Source organism: Poecilia reticulata, linkage group LG6 (assembly GCF_000633615.1).
Source record: "Poecilia reticulata strain Guanapo linkage group LG6, Guppy_female_1.0+MT, whole genome shotgun sequence".
Classification (NCBI taxonomy): domain Eukaryota; kingdom Metazoa; phylum Chordata; class Actinopteri; order Cyprinodontiformes; family Poeciliidae; genus Poecilia; species Poecilia reticulata.
In genome coordinates, this window is record NC_024336.1 from 18,801,773 (window position 1) to 18,817,456 (window position 15,684).

The window sequence follows — 15,684 nt, forward strand, 5'->3', positions numbered from 1 at the left end:
TTGGTAGTGAAGATTTTTATATACAAGCTTTTTTTGTTTCTATACAGTGTCTTAAAAAAGAAAATAAAACCAAACAGTAAAAGAAAAGAAAATGAAAACTGTAGCATGCACATGTTTCTGCCCCCTTTACTCTGGTAATGCTCAATAAAATTCATTGTATTTAGAAATCACATAATTAGGAAACAGAGTTCATCTGTGACATCAACAGAAATGTGCCGTTCACAGATACATACGTGCTTGTAGCATTACTAAATGTGAAAGAGTTCRATGCAAATTAATATTTCTGCCCATCAGTCATAGTCAGCGCTACAAGTCTGCCAGTCATTTTGGGTGTAGGAGGTCCAGAAGTATTTTCATTAAACAATGTAATTGCAGCTGTCAGAATGCACTGCAGSACAAAACRTGCTTGTATTAGTMAAAGACAGTCCAGATAAATTTTGTCAGCAGATMATTTTATGGTAATAACTACATCTCTTCTCTTTTGGGAAACATTTGGACATTTACAGAGCTTATTGGCATTTCTGTTAATCCGTGAATAGAAACCACAGGGCATCTGAAGTRAACGCATCAAACAAAGTTTGTGCAAAGCTTTACAMTGTAATTRTGCTAGTCTGACGCACTATATTATCCCGAATTTTAAACAAACGAGACACAACGTCATAGCCAAGAATATCCAGAGGATTCTGAAACAGAAACATCATCTGACTGACTCTGGGAACTTTGCCTCCACCTCTTTTTCTCTTCAAAGAATGTCAGCTGATCTGACATATCTGGTGTTTAGTATTCCTTTTAAAGTCTGAGGTGAGGTCACTGTGGAAAGAGATGACGACGCAGACCGAAATTCAGAAAATTCACCTCTAGTTGATGTATAAATCTGACTAGTGTAAGATGACTTTTCTACAAACATTTTGACAACCTCTTTGGATGCTTTAGATTGACGGTCTTTAGGAGTTTGTTTCAACATCATCTCATAATGAGAAAAACCCTTGGCACTCAGTCCTGCGTGTATCTAATGCTGGGTATTAGTACTGCTGAAGGACGTCTCTTAAATCACTCTGTTCCTCATGTCAGAGAGTGTGTTTACAATAGGCTAAGAAGTCTCTGAGTGGATTAGTGCAGCTGTCACAACTGTAGGCACCGGRTGGGGAAAAAGATCAACATCATCGTCTTTGAAGAGTTTGATTTGAGTACAATCCAGGTAGATTACATTTGTTGGYTGTAGTTTCATATACACAAGGTTTTCTAATATTAAATKATGTCCAATTATATGGCTACGTAGTTTCTCATTTTCTAACAGTGAAATAACTTGTCTTAAGGGAAGATCATGGTCACCCGAAACAAGAAGACGTTCTGCCCTAGTATCGATGTACGTAAGTGTGACCACTGTCAGAACGTGCACATATCAGACTTTAGTAAATGCAGTGGTAAACAAAGAACGAAACCAGACCCAACTGAGCTTCCCTTCAAAGGGATTGATAACATGTGAACTGGACCATGGAGCAGGTAAAACTGGTGGCCTGGTCTGATGAAACTCTGGTTCAATGAAAAAAGTCATTTTTACTAAAAATGAGATWCTAACAGTATCCTTTGCCAGTTTTTTAACCAAAACAAAAGGACAACATACAACTGTGCATAGACAATGAAACAGACAGACAAATGGCATAAAGATAGAGAGCACATTGTTTCACAAACATTAACACATCCTGTTAACATTCACAAAGCTGATACAAAGATGCTCTGTGCTGCTTGGAGATTCATTTAAATGCATTATACCCGAGTAATCAGTGCTACATGTTGGGTCAACACAGTAGGGTTTGTAAAAGTATTTTTAGAAAAGCCTGATGAGGGATGCATGCGTGTCGTTATAGCGTGCGTTGAACGACCACAGAAGGACAAACTTTTATTTATACTGGTCTCAGCCAGATGCTTTTTTGCAGATAAGACAAGTTATCCTTCTCTTTATGACCTTGAAGTAAGTGTTTTCTTTTCAAAGGTTGTTCACAGTAGGGAACTGGAGCTGTTTGAAAGAGACTTTGATTTAATCCATGTCTGTACTTTAAGCTCTTTATAAATTTACTGTGGGTAATACGATCTTATTGAATTAAAACAAACTTGTTTTAAAGTAGTAGATAAAGAGGATGATGGACCGATGAACAAAAGTCCACCTAAACAATCCCAAGATTTGCATGAGCTAAAGGAGGGCTCCAGATGGAAGTCATTGAGTATGATAAAAAAAAAAAGCGTATTGTTTGTTGTAGTGCAAATGTGGACATGTGCAGTCTTGCTGAAGTTTGGGGAGCTTTTTAGACTGTTGAGACTTTCCCAGACTTTTCATGTGAGCTTTTGTCTGATTGCATTGCTCTTCTTCTTATATACTGTGGAGTAAAAAAGTGTTTGGTCCATTACTTATTTCCTAATTTTTTGATTGTTTCACTTCAGTGTATCAGAACATCAAACCATATTAAATATTGTATCTTCAAAGACAACACAAATAAACATGTTTAGATGGTGTTGATTACTAAGGAAGAAAAAAAAATCCAAACCTACATAGGTCTGTGTGGAAAAGGTTAATCCCCTCTTAACCTAATAACTGGTTGTCAAGTTTAAACACCTTCAAACCAAAAATTCTGCCCATTTTTACAAAAGAGAACCACAGATTCTCGATTAAATCTCGATTAAACTGGGACATTTTAACCCATGGATGTGCTTTCATGTAAACCATTGCAAATGTATATGTTGGTATAGGTATAGGGATATGTTCCTGCTGCAAGGTAATATTTTCAAGCATATGTTCACACTTCGCACATTAACAAAATATGAAGTCTCTGATTGTTTCTCACCGCAGAGGATGCTGCTATCTGACACAGATTGCAGTGCCCAAGATGCTAAAGGTCACAAAAAGTGTGATCCCAACAAAATGTATTGATTTTTGTGGTTGTAACATGAGAAAAAAAAAAAAAAAGCAGTGTGAAGACCTTTGCAAGGCGCTGTGTATTCTTAGTGTCTGCAAAGAAATGTCTGCTCCTGTAGAGTTTACCTATCAGCTTGCTTTGAAAATGCATCAACATCAAAGATTGTGCCGCCTTCTTACTGTCGGAAARGTTACCAAAACCTTGGCCTTCCTTTCCACCACTTTTTCCAACTAATGACTGGCCTCATACTATTTCTGCCTGCCTTCTATTTCTCTCGCTCACTCTCCCTTCAGTGGGTTGGCAGCGTACGGCTTATCCTCTGGAATTACAGGGCTGGTCTTGAATAGTAGGGTTGTTCCTTCTCTGCCCATCCAGCTTCTTCACTGGCTCAACCCTATCAAAGGCCCCGAAACCGCACATCCTGCTACATCCTCTTTTTGTGGTTCAGTTATGGATGTTTAGCAACATAAGAAGGGAAGCACATGAACGATGTGGATGACGCTATTCTTAGCCGCTTAGAGGACACATGGAAATCAGGAAGGAATTCCGGTTTTCTTTGTAGGTCGTTTAGTCCTCCTTTTTTCCTTCTTATTTGCACAGTGCAGAAAAGTGATCCCAAGCTATTTAACACTGACATACTGTCTGTTTGTTCTACAAAATGTTGTGTGTGTGCATTTGAAAACAATTAAGGCCAGTAGTTTAACAGTTTAACTTTAGAAATCACCATGGGGAAGTTCTAGGATTTAGAGTCTAATTGAGAGTAAAAGTCTTTTGCAATCCAGTTTTTTTTATTATTATTATTATTTTGCTGGTTCTGCCAGTAGATTTAGTTCAGTTTTTGGCCTGACATAACTTAGGTACACTAACCTAACAGATATCAGATAAACCACTGAATAGGTTCCCATGATAAATGCATATACTTGTGAATAAGTTATAAAGGCTTATACGACTTTGGGAGCTGCAGGATTCTCTCTGTAAATTTAGCTATTTCTCACAGAAAGGAGGATGTCTAATCTTGGTTGGGTTTTGTGTGCTGTACCTTTAAGCAAACACCAAAAATGTTGGAGATGCAAGAAAAAACAAATCTAAAATGAAATTTTTCCCTTCTACACAGTTCAACAGCYTTTCAGCCAAGTAGACATGTTTACAGAGAAGATGTAGCAGATCCCCAAAGGCTTCTGCTGTTASATGATGTCATGATAGGTAGGGAGTTTCCATGCCTGCTAGGCCATCTAATATGCAGTTCAGAGACGCTGCCTCGTATTGTTTTGTTGTGGTTGTTGTTTTAAAATGCAATTGAAGAAAATCCATCTTGGAATATGTTACTGGATTTTCTGTCACCTTGATTCCCACATCTTTGTTTGAGTTTCTGTGAATCCCCTAATTTCAAACCATCTCTGTAATAACATTMATTCCAGACACTTAACCTGACTCTCTGCTAGTCCTCTTGGTGCCATAGGTAGTATTTAATATTRTACCACATAGTCTTTTTGCTGGCATTTGTTGTCATTAAGTTTTAAATGAAGAATATTTGTRTRTGGAGATGAAAGTGAAAAACAGCCCYTGGGTTTGTTTGTTTTGCCTGCTTTCKCTTCCTCTTTCAATCATTTTGAATTGCTTRGGCTGCATTGTTTCCACTCTTACTCTCGGCTGAGCTTTTTGTATGAAAGCTGCATGTTCATGGTTTTAAACTCTTGCTTTCTTTGAAGTGCATGTCAGGCTGGGTGCATCTTGGCCAAAAAGACTTAAGTCAGTTATGTGCATGTGTGTTCCTGGGTGTTTAGTGGGTGTTTTCTTTACCATGGTGATCCACCTTAAGGCTGTCCAGATTATACACTCCYTCTGTCCAGTTGAACTTCGAAAGAATGAACATTTTCTTTGGCAGGTCTAAAWACTGCATGCCTGCTGAAATGGTACAATGTATTCACTTCTGCTGAATAATACAATCCTCRAGGGCAAGAAATGCKTCATTTGTCTGTTAAAATACAGTATTTTCTTCAAATAACTGTGGAGCCCATAGGAGTACGGTGAATTCATCTCAAACTTAAGAAACGAGTTTGAGATGATTAAAAATGACAAAGTGCATTATCTGTGTGGAAGCAGCCATCAGACTCAAACACTGTTGACTTTATCTCSTCTCGTACACATCCCCTTGAAGTTCACAACAAAGGAATAGTTCCTTAAARCTGCAGTTGTTCTATAAAAATGCGTTTTTTATATATGTTCAAACCGTCWCTGCGTTCTGACAGTAAAACAGATSATCTGTGAAAAGATCGAGCTCCTCTACCWYCTCCATGTGCAGAAATACATAGCTTCTGGTCAAAAACAACCAATTAGGAGTCAGAAGGAGGGTCTTAGCACTGTCAATCAWGATGGTGTACGCGCTGCTCAATTCCCAGGGTAGTAAATATGACCACTGATGAYGGCCGGTTAACGGTTTTCCTGTAACGGTAAGTTGTTTCTCCACCATTAACACAACTGCAGCAAACCAGCTATTTTGAACTTGTACCTGATTCATTTTATGCTCTCAGGACATAGTGACAGTTTTAAATAAATATGTAAAAAAATCTATATTTTTTAAAAGTCACCTACTCCAGCTGTAAAAGAAACCCCTTATTGCCGCATGTCACAGATTCATCTTTCATAGTTTGCATTAGTCAATTCCCTGCCAGGATGTTACAGGTTAACGTTGCTTGACTGCAAGTAAATATTCCATCAGATGAAAGCTTGTGTGCATCTCTTCCTGATGTTTCTCATGCAACACCCCTCCTCTTTGGCTCTGCAGCCACATGGCATTCATGGTATTGTTACCCCAAACAAGCGTCCCAACCGTAAAAGCTGCAGGCATGCCTGGCCAAGTTTGTTGCCTGGGGTTAGATTAGATGAGAGCAAGTCGCCGCCTTGACATAGGAGCTTTATACCCTTTATCTCTCACATCACTAATATCCCCAAACAAAAGCACAAAGGCATACCTGATGCAAGGTGGGGTATCGTTTTTCATTTCCAGCGGCAAAAATAGTTAGAACCTGTCATTATTCTGTGCTGTAATCTTTAAAATTTTGCCAGATTGCRGCACTTTSCCCAAGCTGCCTTTCAGTTTAAGGATTAACTTTGAATCTCTAGGCTTCACACAAGTGTGAGACCAGCGCTGGTCCATTTAGGGAAGCAGACAGAGCAGCTGGGAATGCTTTGGAGATGAATGGTAAAAGTGGGTGAGGACTGGTCGAGAGCCTGAAAGGGATCAATGTATTTCTCTCGGATTCCTTCCTCTCTGAAGTTGAGACACAGTTATGCTTGTACCGAAATATTTTTGCACTCTTAAAGCTACAGTGTGTATCTTTCATTTAAAAAAACAAAAACAAAAAACGTATTTGTTAAAATTGTCACTATGTTGTGACGGTATACTGTGAGACATGTAATCTGTGAAAAAATCTAGCTTGTCAGCCTTCACCCAGTGCTCCCAGTACTATCGACAGAAAGACCTRTATTTTTTACAAGAAGTAGAATGACTCAAATAAAAGTGCCTCTCTACAATGATAGACTCTCAYCAGTGAACAGTAATAACCTAAAAGTTGGTTAAATCGAAACCAAAGCCACAGAACCTGRTTTAATGTTCTTTACTATCACTCCATGATGTCTGCAATGGATAAAAAACATCACAAATYACAGTGACATTTATTTTATACTGCATTACCCATTTCCAACAATAACAACAACAACAACAAAAAAGCTCAACACAAAGCGGACATTAAGCCACACAAATCTTTGCTGGTTCTGTTAGATGTCCCATAACAGCAGATTGGTGTCCAAATCAAACAAGATGCCTCAACGTTAACCTGCAGCTGAACAAACAGCTCTGATTCTAAAATGTGCCTTTATCCCCCAACATTAAGCTTCTAATTCTGTTATTTGGTTTGGATCAAAAYGCTGGTCCTTACCAACCACCATAAACTCTGCCGTGATTGATCCCGCTCTCCTGCTTGCTTTGGGCTTCTTATCTGTGGGGGCGTYGCTTTAGCTGCTGTGGCTTTTGGCTCATAAGCAGTTTAGAAGAGCTCAGTCTAATTGRCAGGGATTATTAGATTCCACTTATTGAAATTGCATTATTAAATATAACCTTGTAGAGTGGAAGTGACAAAGATTTAGGGGTTCATTTTGGATTGCTACAAACCTAATGTAACATCCCTGAATTGGAAATGTGTCTCGTATCTCAGCTGCTGTTGTATTTGCTATTTGAGCTTTACAGATTTATGCTCTGACATTTGTTTATTGGGCCTATACATGCATTGGTAATAAAAATATCCTTTTTTGTTGCTTGTTTTAATCATATTTGCAGTGAAGGAAGGATGTTTTGTTTAGCAAATTGGTAGGAAGAATATTTAAGAATAAGCCTTACTTTGTGTTGTGTAACTTTTGATTCAGTTAGAAGAATAAGAGTAATAGGGTCAGGCCTTTTTTTTTCCATTCTGACCCAGCAGTCATCCTCTGGATAACAGTAGCCTACAGTACTTGTGTTGGAARCCTCTTTGTGGTTTTGGAAGCTGCAAGGATGTCAGTCAGATGCTGTAATGGAGAACATGCTGCCAGATCTGTAATATTTTGAGATAAAGCCCATTCTCAAAGTTTGCAGGAATATGTTTGTAATTTGGCGCTGTTTTAAGTGCTYTGATGAAATCGATTTGGCATTTTGGCAGATCTTACTTTACTACTGCACAGACCCAGAYGGCTGCTAAAGTCATAACTGTAATCTCCATTGACTGTTACTATTTGCAAAACTCTAATTACCTCTAATTTGACTGAGTAGACATTCTGGGTCAAATGGGCCTCATGATGACGAGTCGCATTGTCAAGTAAAACTTTGAAAGTACGTCAGCATACACGATGGTACTTGAATGACGTGTCCACCCAAACCGCCAAGGAAAGACGTAACCGGAGAAGATCCACAGCTCAGGTGGGAGAATCTGCTGGAAGGACAGCTATTATGTATACGCTGCACATGTCTGCCCTTATTGAAAGAGAAATGTGAAAAAGCTCAGTTCCAGAATGAACTAGAACCGTCAGATCCAGAAACCGTCAGAACCAGGTCATTCTGGATCTGACAGACGGACAGAATGGACTGAATGAAACGCAAGAAGCACCAGATGACACTGGGACCCAGTTCATCATTTATCAGACATTAACCTGCCTTTTAACAGTGAAATCTTCCTGCCATGTGATCAAGCTGCTGATGTAATTCGAAGCTTTTCTTCCATCAGCACACAGCAGCTATTTTGTAATTACCTCTGCTGGTATTTATCCTGTCTTGTATCCAGCCTCTAGCAGAAGCAAATAAAACTCCCCTGGTCCCAAGTAATAGATCTGGAGCAGATGGTGAGGCCGACAACCCTCTTGTAGCATCACTCTCCGGGCCTTTGCTGCTATTTCAGGTGCTGACGAGGAGGTGCATGAGCTGAGCTGCATGTGTAAATGCAGCGCTGGGACTGATGTATGATATATTCTGTAAGAAATGGCAACTAACTTGGAGAAACTGTAGCCTGAGAGCAGTGGTTCCCAGTCTCTTTTACGTTGTTACCCTCCACCACCACCACGATGCTCAGGTGACTCTTGAATGCACGCAGACAGGCTAATTCAAGCTTGTGCGTGTATAAGCAGCAGCAACAAAAGTAAATCTCCTTGAAGTAAGCAGTTTTTTATTGCTGAACTTTGTTGAAGTTTTAAATTTTATTCAATTGCTACCGTTTGGTTGTATTTGGACATATTCAATTCACTAGATAAACGCTGTCATGCTTACTGGAAATCTCTGCTAAGAAAGACGTGCCAAGCTGAACGAGCTGGCTGTTAACGTTGATTCAATATTGGGAAGCATCACCAACACGGACTTGAACGGCTTTGTTGATTTCCTCTGCTGCTATTGCTAAAACTACTGGCTACAATTCAGGGCCCATGTTGGGAACCATTAGTTAGATAAATGAATTGTTGCATGTAGCAACATGATGGATACATACTGCAGATTGCCTCTCTGATAAGTTAGATATATTTGGGTTCAAGGGCTGACAAAAAGTTAGTTGCTACTCTCTGACATCAGATGAGTTGTTTTTACAGCGGTGTGGTTTTTCGCTCACAATGGGTCRGTACCCGTCCTGCTTACTAAGCATTTTTGGTGACAATAGAACGGATCTGCCTGGCAAATCTGAGTTGCAACTTCGTGGATGTTTATTTCCGTGAATGGTCGTATTGGAAGCAGATTCTTGGACAGTATCCAATAGAAAAAAAAATATTTTCAAGAAAAATGACATTTTGCTCTCATTGACTCCATGTTTTTTTTGTGTGTTTTTTTATTCAAATGGTTTTGTTTGAAATGGCTTCAGACTGTGCCTTACTTCTGGTGCCCCAATGTGTGAATGTAACTATAAAAACTAACCCAATTGTGAAGATTGCTTGTTTCAAAGCAAAGAAATAGAATGCAGTGTACTCGAACGCCCTCCCATAAACCCCTACAGTATGAGGCCTCCACATGTGTTTGCCATACATACTGCCTCAGAATGGCAGGAATGCAGCATGTAATAAAGTAAAGCATACAAGGACAGGCAGATTATTTTAAGTTTGGTAAAAACGCATTGTGGTTTGATTTTTAAATCCATTAAAGGGCATGTGTGTCAGATCCAGTTCATTCTGTTTGATTTTTAAGAAACCTGTCAGACACCTGACATTGCTCTTAGCAAGGGGCTCGTATAATGCCTCCCTTTGATCAAAGGGGGATGCTCGACGGGACTCAAAACTCCAAAGGAAGTTTCACTTGAGATATTTGCCTGTGGGATTAAATGATTCTCTCTCTTTCTTTATATAAACCCGTCAGATCAGAGTTTCAGTTCATGCTTACCATGACATGGATAAACATGACAAAGTTTCGCAACTTTTTGGGGGAGAAACTGCTTGTCGGTACGAACAGAGGTTTCTGTTTTTTTTTTTGTTTTTTTCAAAGTTTATTTGATAGGGACAGACACACATTTACATAGACAAACTGAATGAAACAGCAGTCCCATGTTAGCATCATGGTGCAATAGCAACAGCTAATTCGCAGCACTTGTCCCTAGATGGGCTTTTTTTTCCTAAAAATAATATCTCTAAAAATTGTAATTGTGTCAATTAAATTGTTCTTGATTTGGTAAAGAATGAAGAGCATCTCTCTCACTCAACAACGGATAAAACTTGTTCTTATGACTTTGAAGGGTTCTTTCCATTGTTTTTTTTATTTTTTACCTAACTTTAAAAATATAAATTTCCAGTTGGTTTCAAACTTCTCTGAAGATTTGGCTAAACTATTCCTTTAACCATTTAGCATCGATCTTGAGGTTATGCTTAAAGATCCTCATCAAGACTGATGATTTTGGATGATTTCCAAAATCTGCTTTTTTGGCATTTTTAATTTTGGTGTTATTTTATATCATGTATGACAACTTGTGTAATTTTGCATGTGTGGGTCTTGCCTAATTTTCCTGAATGGCTCATTAAAGATKTAGTATCTGTTTTGATAAAGCCTCATAAATACCAGCTAATGTTTTAGTAATAAAACTRTGCAAGAAAAAAAATTATTTAAATGGACAACAAACAATATAAAATGTACGTTATTGTGCAAGTCATTGGTAAATCATTGTAAAATTCTAAATCCAATTGTTCATAAATGACAAAATATTTTCWGTTTTTTTCCATACGTTTGGTCAGTTTATGGAAAAGTTTTTAAAAACCAAGATTTTCAGCCAGATGTCGATTAAAGAGCAGCTTTTTAAAAAAAATTTTTTATTGTTGTCACAGTGTTAAATAGTTTGGTAATAAAACATCATTTGCAAATCACATTGTGTTGTTGACATGGCCAGGCTTGTATTTTCCCATGATAGGTGGTTTCCTTCTAGCCTTCATTTACTGATATGCCAGCTACGCCTCCCACTGGCAATGTTTGAGTTGGAAAATGAGCGATTTAATGAGTTTTCCTGTTCAGTCATGAGTGTAATTGTGTCAAATGATCCGATAGTCTTCTTTGTATCTGTGCCATGAAACTTTATTTTCATTCTCCACTTTCTCTTTGGATACTACAGGAGGCTCACAAGTCCAAGTGCACATACATTTGAACCTCTCAACTAACTTTAACTAGAAATTAATAAATTAACTGTTGGTGACTTTTGACAGGTTTTTCTTTCTTTTTTTCTTTTGTAATTTATTCTTTAAACTGTGCTTGTTAAACATGTACAGATAARCCAGAATTTCCACTACATTACACCAGATCCAAAACTTATCTTTTGTAGCCGTATTGAATGCTACTYAGGGGTGCATACACAAATAGTGATGAAACTTGATGACCTATTTTACTTTTAGAAAACTTCACATCCTAAATGTCTCTTTCTCCAATTTCTTTATGTTTTTACTTTACTTTTGCTTCATTTTGACCGATTTTGGTCAGCATTTGAGGCCCATATTATCTGAAGAGCTTTTATTATTGAAATCACGAGGCAGACGAAAGGACATCGATGATTAATAAGGACTGTAATGATTATATGTAACTTGATGGTAAAGTTGCACCTGCCCTAATGCTCGATTTTTKTTACAGGATTGTTTTCTGTCTTATTATTTTTTTTACTTTAAAAAGTCTCAGATTCWTTTTCAGTAAAAATCTAACATGATGAAGACTTAAATGTATAATCATCTTTTACCTATTTGAACTTTTAGTGTTCTTGATTATGTATATTATGTGTCAATTAAACATAATATTCTTTAAGCTGTGCCCTGAAACCTTTGGTATTTTTATTTTTTTTACGCTGTTGCTGTTTTTGTAACGCTATCCAGATAAAAACACTTGCAATTATCTTCATAATTGCATGAAACAATATTTGTTGACATGCCTCACCCTTTGGGCTATATGTGACAAATTACCTGCTTCCATCAGTAACCACTTGGCTCTAAATTACCTCGTTAATCTGTTTTCACTGCAAAAGACATCTGAGGGAAACCTTTTTTTCCCTATCACAAGAAATCAATTAAACAAGGCCTGGGCAGGATGTGGCAAGCAGAGGCAACAATGTGTCTGTTTGGATCCCAGTTTACCTGTAGAACAGGAAAGATGTTKACATTATTCCCATGGAAAAAAAAAAAGTTAGATATTATTTTTTATGCACAAAGAGCTGGTTGAGACGTGACCTGCCCCTCCGTTTTTTAAAGTGGATATTGTGGATCGATGTGAAAGCTGCAAAAACAACAGCATTTGTATCTTTTTAAACTCCCCATGATGAGAAACAGGAGAAACTGATTGCATTTGTTGCAGGAATTGTAGCTTTAATGAAACACATGGGACCAGTTTTGTCCACCGTTCCAGCCTCTTTAAAAGCTTTACAGAGACTCATAACAGAAGCATAATGGCCTGTTTTGACCCATTCYCTCAAACTTCCATGTGTAACTACTACTGCATGTAAACTATTGAGAATGCAGATCATTTGTCCTCATCCTCTGTGATGACGCWGACAGATGTATAGTAATGTTTTGCAAAGCTTTCCTTAGTTATTTTTACGATCCTGTTCCTCATGTACGTCTCACCTTTGCATGTTTTCAGAGATTAGGACGCAGCTGGTGGAGCAGCAGAAATGCCTCGACCAGCAGACAGAAATGCGGGTGCAGCTGCTGCAGGACCTTCAGGACTTCTTCAGAAAGAAAGCAGAAATTGAAATGGAGTACTCCAGAAACCTGGAAAAACTGGCTGAGCGCTTCATGGCGAAGACTCGCAGCACCAAGGACCACCAGCAGTACAAGTAAGTAGATGCTAATTTCCTGATGGTTTTTGTTCATGATTGGCTTCTGTTAAAAGGCTAAAAGAAAAATGATTCCTTGTTAACCATATTGCAGTTTTGTGTATTTTTTTCCTACTTATGGTTAAAGATGGCTACTAAAACTTGTTTGGTAAGCGCACCGTGTTCACTCTTGAATTGTATGTATTTTTTCACTTATATTGTATGTTAATAACATAAGAGAATGACTCTAAGTACATTTAATTTAATCTCTATTTTCATTTTCTTTTTAAGCATTAAGTTTATTGTAATACTGCTCAGTAGAATTAATTGTAATAATGTTATTTATGACAGTTATGGATTTTTTGTGTATAAACATTGAGAAAATATTTCCTAAATGAGCTTTTTATACAGTAAAACAAGTTTAATAAAGCAAATTGTAGTTGGCTAATTAGTCAGGCTAGCTAGCCAGCAATTATGCAAATTTAMATTTCAATGAAATTTCACACAACAGAACAGAAATTTTACCCAATTGTAAAAGCTGTGGGACTTGAATATTTCTTCAAATTTTCTCCTCACTAATTTGTATTAAAGGTACCTTTTGGATTTTTTTGTAAGTTTCTTCAGTCCTCACTACATTACCATGGTGAATTGATCTTCTCATGTAAAAAGCAGACAAATTGTTTATACTAGTGCAATGAACTAAAGTAAAATCCACGCTGTCGACATAACCCCCACTCTCCATCAGAAGCCTGGATTGCTTTAGCAGCTGAGTGTACACCCATGTGTAATACTTGCATGGAGAATCTATTATGGGACTCTGAGGTTACTTCATTGTACAGTCTGGTCATTTTGTCCACAGGGTCCACATTTGGCTTTTAGCCCATTTCTAGTGTAAATATATGACATTTAGGAAAGGAAAAAGAAAAAAAAAACCTTCCTGCAAGTTTTAAATCATCAAWTTTTTTTATGCTCACATAAACAAATGCACAGTGTGGCCATGATATTCTCAGGGGTTGCTTTGAATGGGCACATTTCCTTGTGTGTGAAAAAGGGTGTTTTCGTTTTCATTTTTCTGTAGCCTCAAGAACCCCAAGCCAGTTTTTACATGGTTTGTTATGGTTAAGCAGCAAAATATGAAAACAGAATTTAAAAAGGAAGCTAAATCCAGACCTTAGTCTAGACAAGCTGCATTTAAAAGGGAGGTTGCTGCAATTTAACTTAACTCATCTTAAGATGAGCTGTCAAGATGTTGCTTTTTTTTCTATAAAACTGCAGAGAGTTTAATTGTTTTTGTCAAGCTTAGTATTTTTAGACAATATTAGGAATGTGTCTATTCTAACTTTGGGCCTCCTCCCTTGAGTATTTGTTTAAACGGCGCCTAGGTAACAAGGTGAGRTACAGGTGTAGGTTGACGCTGTGCCTCACTTAGGCTCTCCTAATAAACCATATGCTGAYGTAGCTATATAAACATCATCTCACAGTGTGCTTCTAATGGCCTGCAAGAATCAYTGCTTGGGTTTATTTTTGTGTCCAGTGACACTAAATCTAGGGGGKTTTTTTTCTGTTGGAAGACAAAAATGTACTTATGTTGTTACAAGGAGCTAAAACAGCATCTTTCTCACACGACTATGGGCTCAGAAAAACATTTTCACACAGTTGGAGTTCAGTCCTCCATCCTCCTCAGGAGTGAAATGAAGGTTGTGAATGTCAGAAATCACAGGCTTGGTGACATTTGGGGGTTATGGCAATGACTCACTGCTGCAGAGGAATTCAGTGTGGTTCTAGAGGAGCGCTCTTCTCTTCTGCACTGCTATGAAGCCTGATAAAAATGGGAGTAAAGCTGAAGTTAAGTTATGGAAAAGACTAGCAAGATCTTTTGGGATACGTCTCTTCCGTCTTCACTAATCTAGGCTAAATGTTTTGTGGATTTTTCTTTRCAAAACAAGAGCGTCWTAGAATACTGCAGTGACTATTGTGACAAATGTGTACAATATTGCAATTGCAAAATACTGCTAGGATACAATATTTTTTGGCTTATGGATTTTAAATGCCTTACATTTACATTCTACTTGTGAATTATATATTTCATTTGTTGGATGGACTTTCACTGCTCTCCCTCTTTCCATGTATCCTTAAAAGTCTGATAGGAGGAAGTACGCTATGTTGGGTAAATTGAGGGGGCAGATATGGGAGAAAAAATATTACTAATAGTAATCAGAAAACTGCACGGATTACATCAGGTTCAGTAAATGAAAGCTGACACACTCGATTTGAAAAACGTCTACAGCTGTGAGCGTCTTAGATGTCAGATGATGCGGTGAAACAGCAGCAGTCTTTCATTAAACTGAACCATTGCTTATGTGTCAAAGATGTTGAGGGAAAAACCTTTAATGCAGCTAGTCCTTTCCAGTAGAGACATAAAACAGCAGGGCAACATCAGAGTTCCCATGCACACAGCAAGAATCTGTTGGAAAGTCTTGCATTTGTGCTTGTGTGGCTATATGTGGAATAAACACATAAAAACATGTCCATCTCTTAGAGCCTGTGGGCATGCTTTCGTAACCTTAAACATTACGACTGAATGCCATGAAGAAACTCTGCTGCTAACCCATAAACCAATTATTGAAAATAAACACTTTAACCTTAAATCTAGGTCTTGACATGAAAAAAAAAAATCTATCTGTTCATCTGGTGACCAGGATTTCACCCTTACTAGAAAATGAGGTCTCCATATGTGTGTGTGTGGTTGGATTTTGCTCTGTAGTATTCTAATACAAAGAAGCAGATACACACACATAACATCATGACTAAAAGAAAGTAAACCCTCTTTCAATTTAAGCATTTTGGACAAAACTACTGCACTGTTTCAGTTCATTTGATTTTCATTTCTTTACTGCCATCCTGCAGAACCGACACATTATCTCAATCCTGTTGAGATCTGGACTTTAACTAGACCATCACAACAATTAGATTCTTTTGTTCACTCATTCTGTTTTATA

The 15,684-nt window shown here is 37.8% G+C and overlaps 1 protein-coding gene across 3 annotated transcripts in view; it reads left to right on the forward strand.

Moving 5' to 3' along the window:
- The window catches only part of srgap1a (SLIT-ROBO Rho GTPase activating protein 1a), a 93,464-nt gene that overhangs the window by 26,718 nt on the left and 51,062 nt on the right, over positions 1-15,684 (forward strand). For all 3 annotated transcript variants that reach the window (XM_008411655.2, XM_008411652.2, XM_008411653.2), the window contains exon 2: positions 12,511-12,706. In XM_008411655.2, the coding sequence (XP_008409877.1) occupies positions 12,511-12,706 (196 nt within the window). The remainder of the gene's footprint in view (positions 1-12,510; positions 12,707-15,684) is intronic.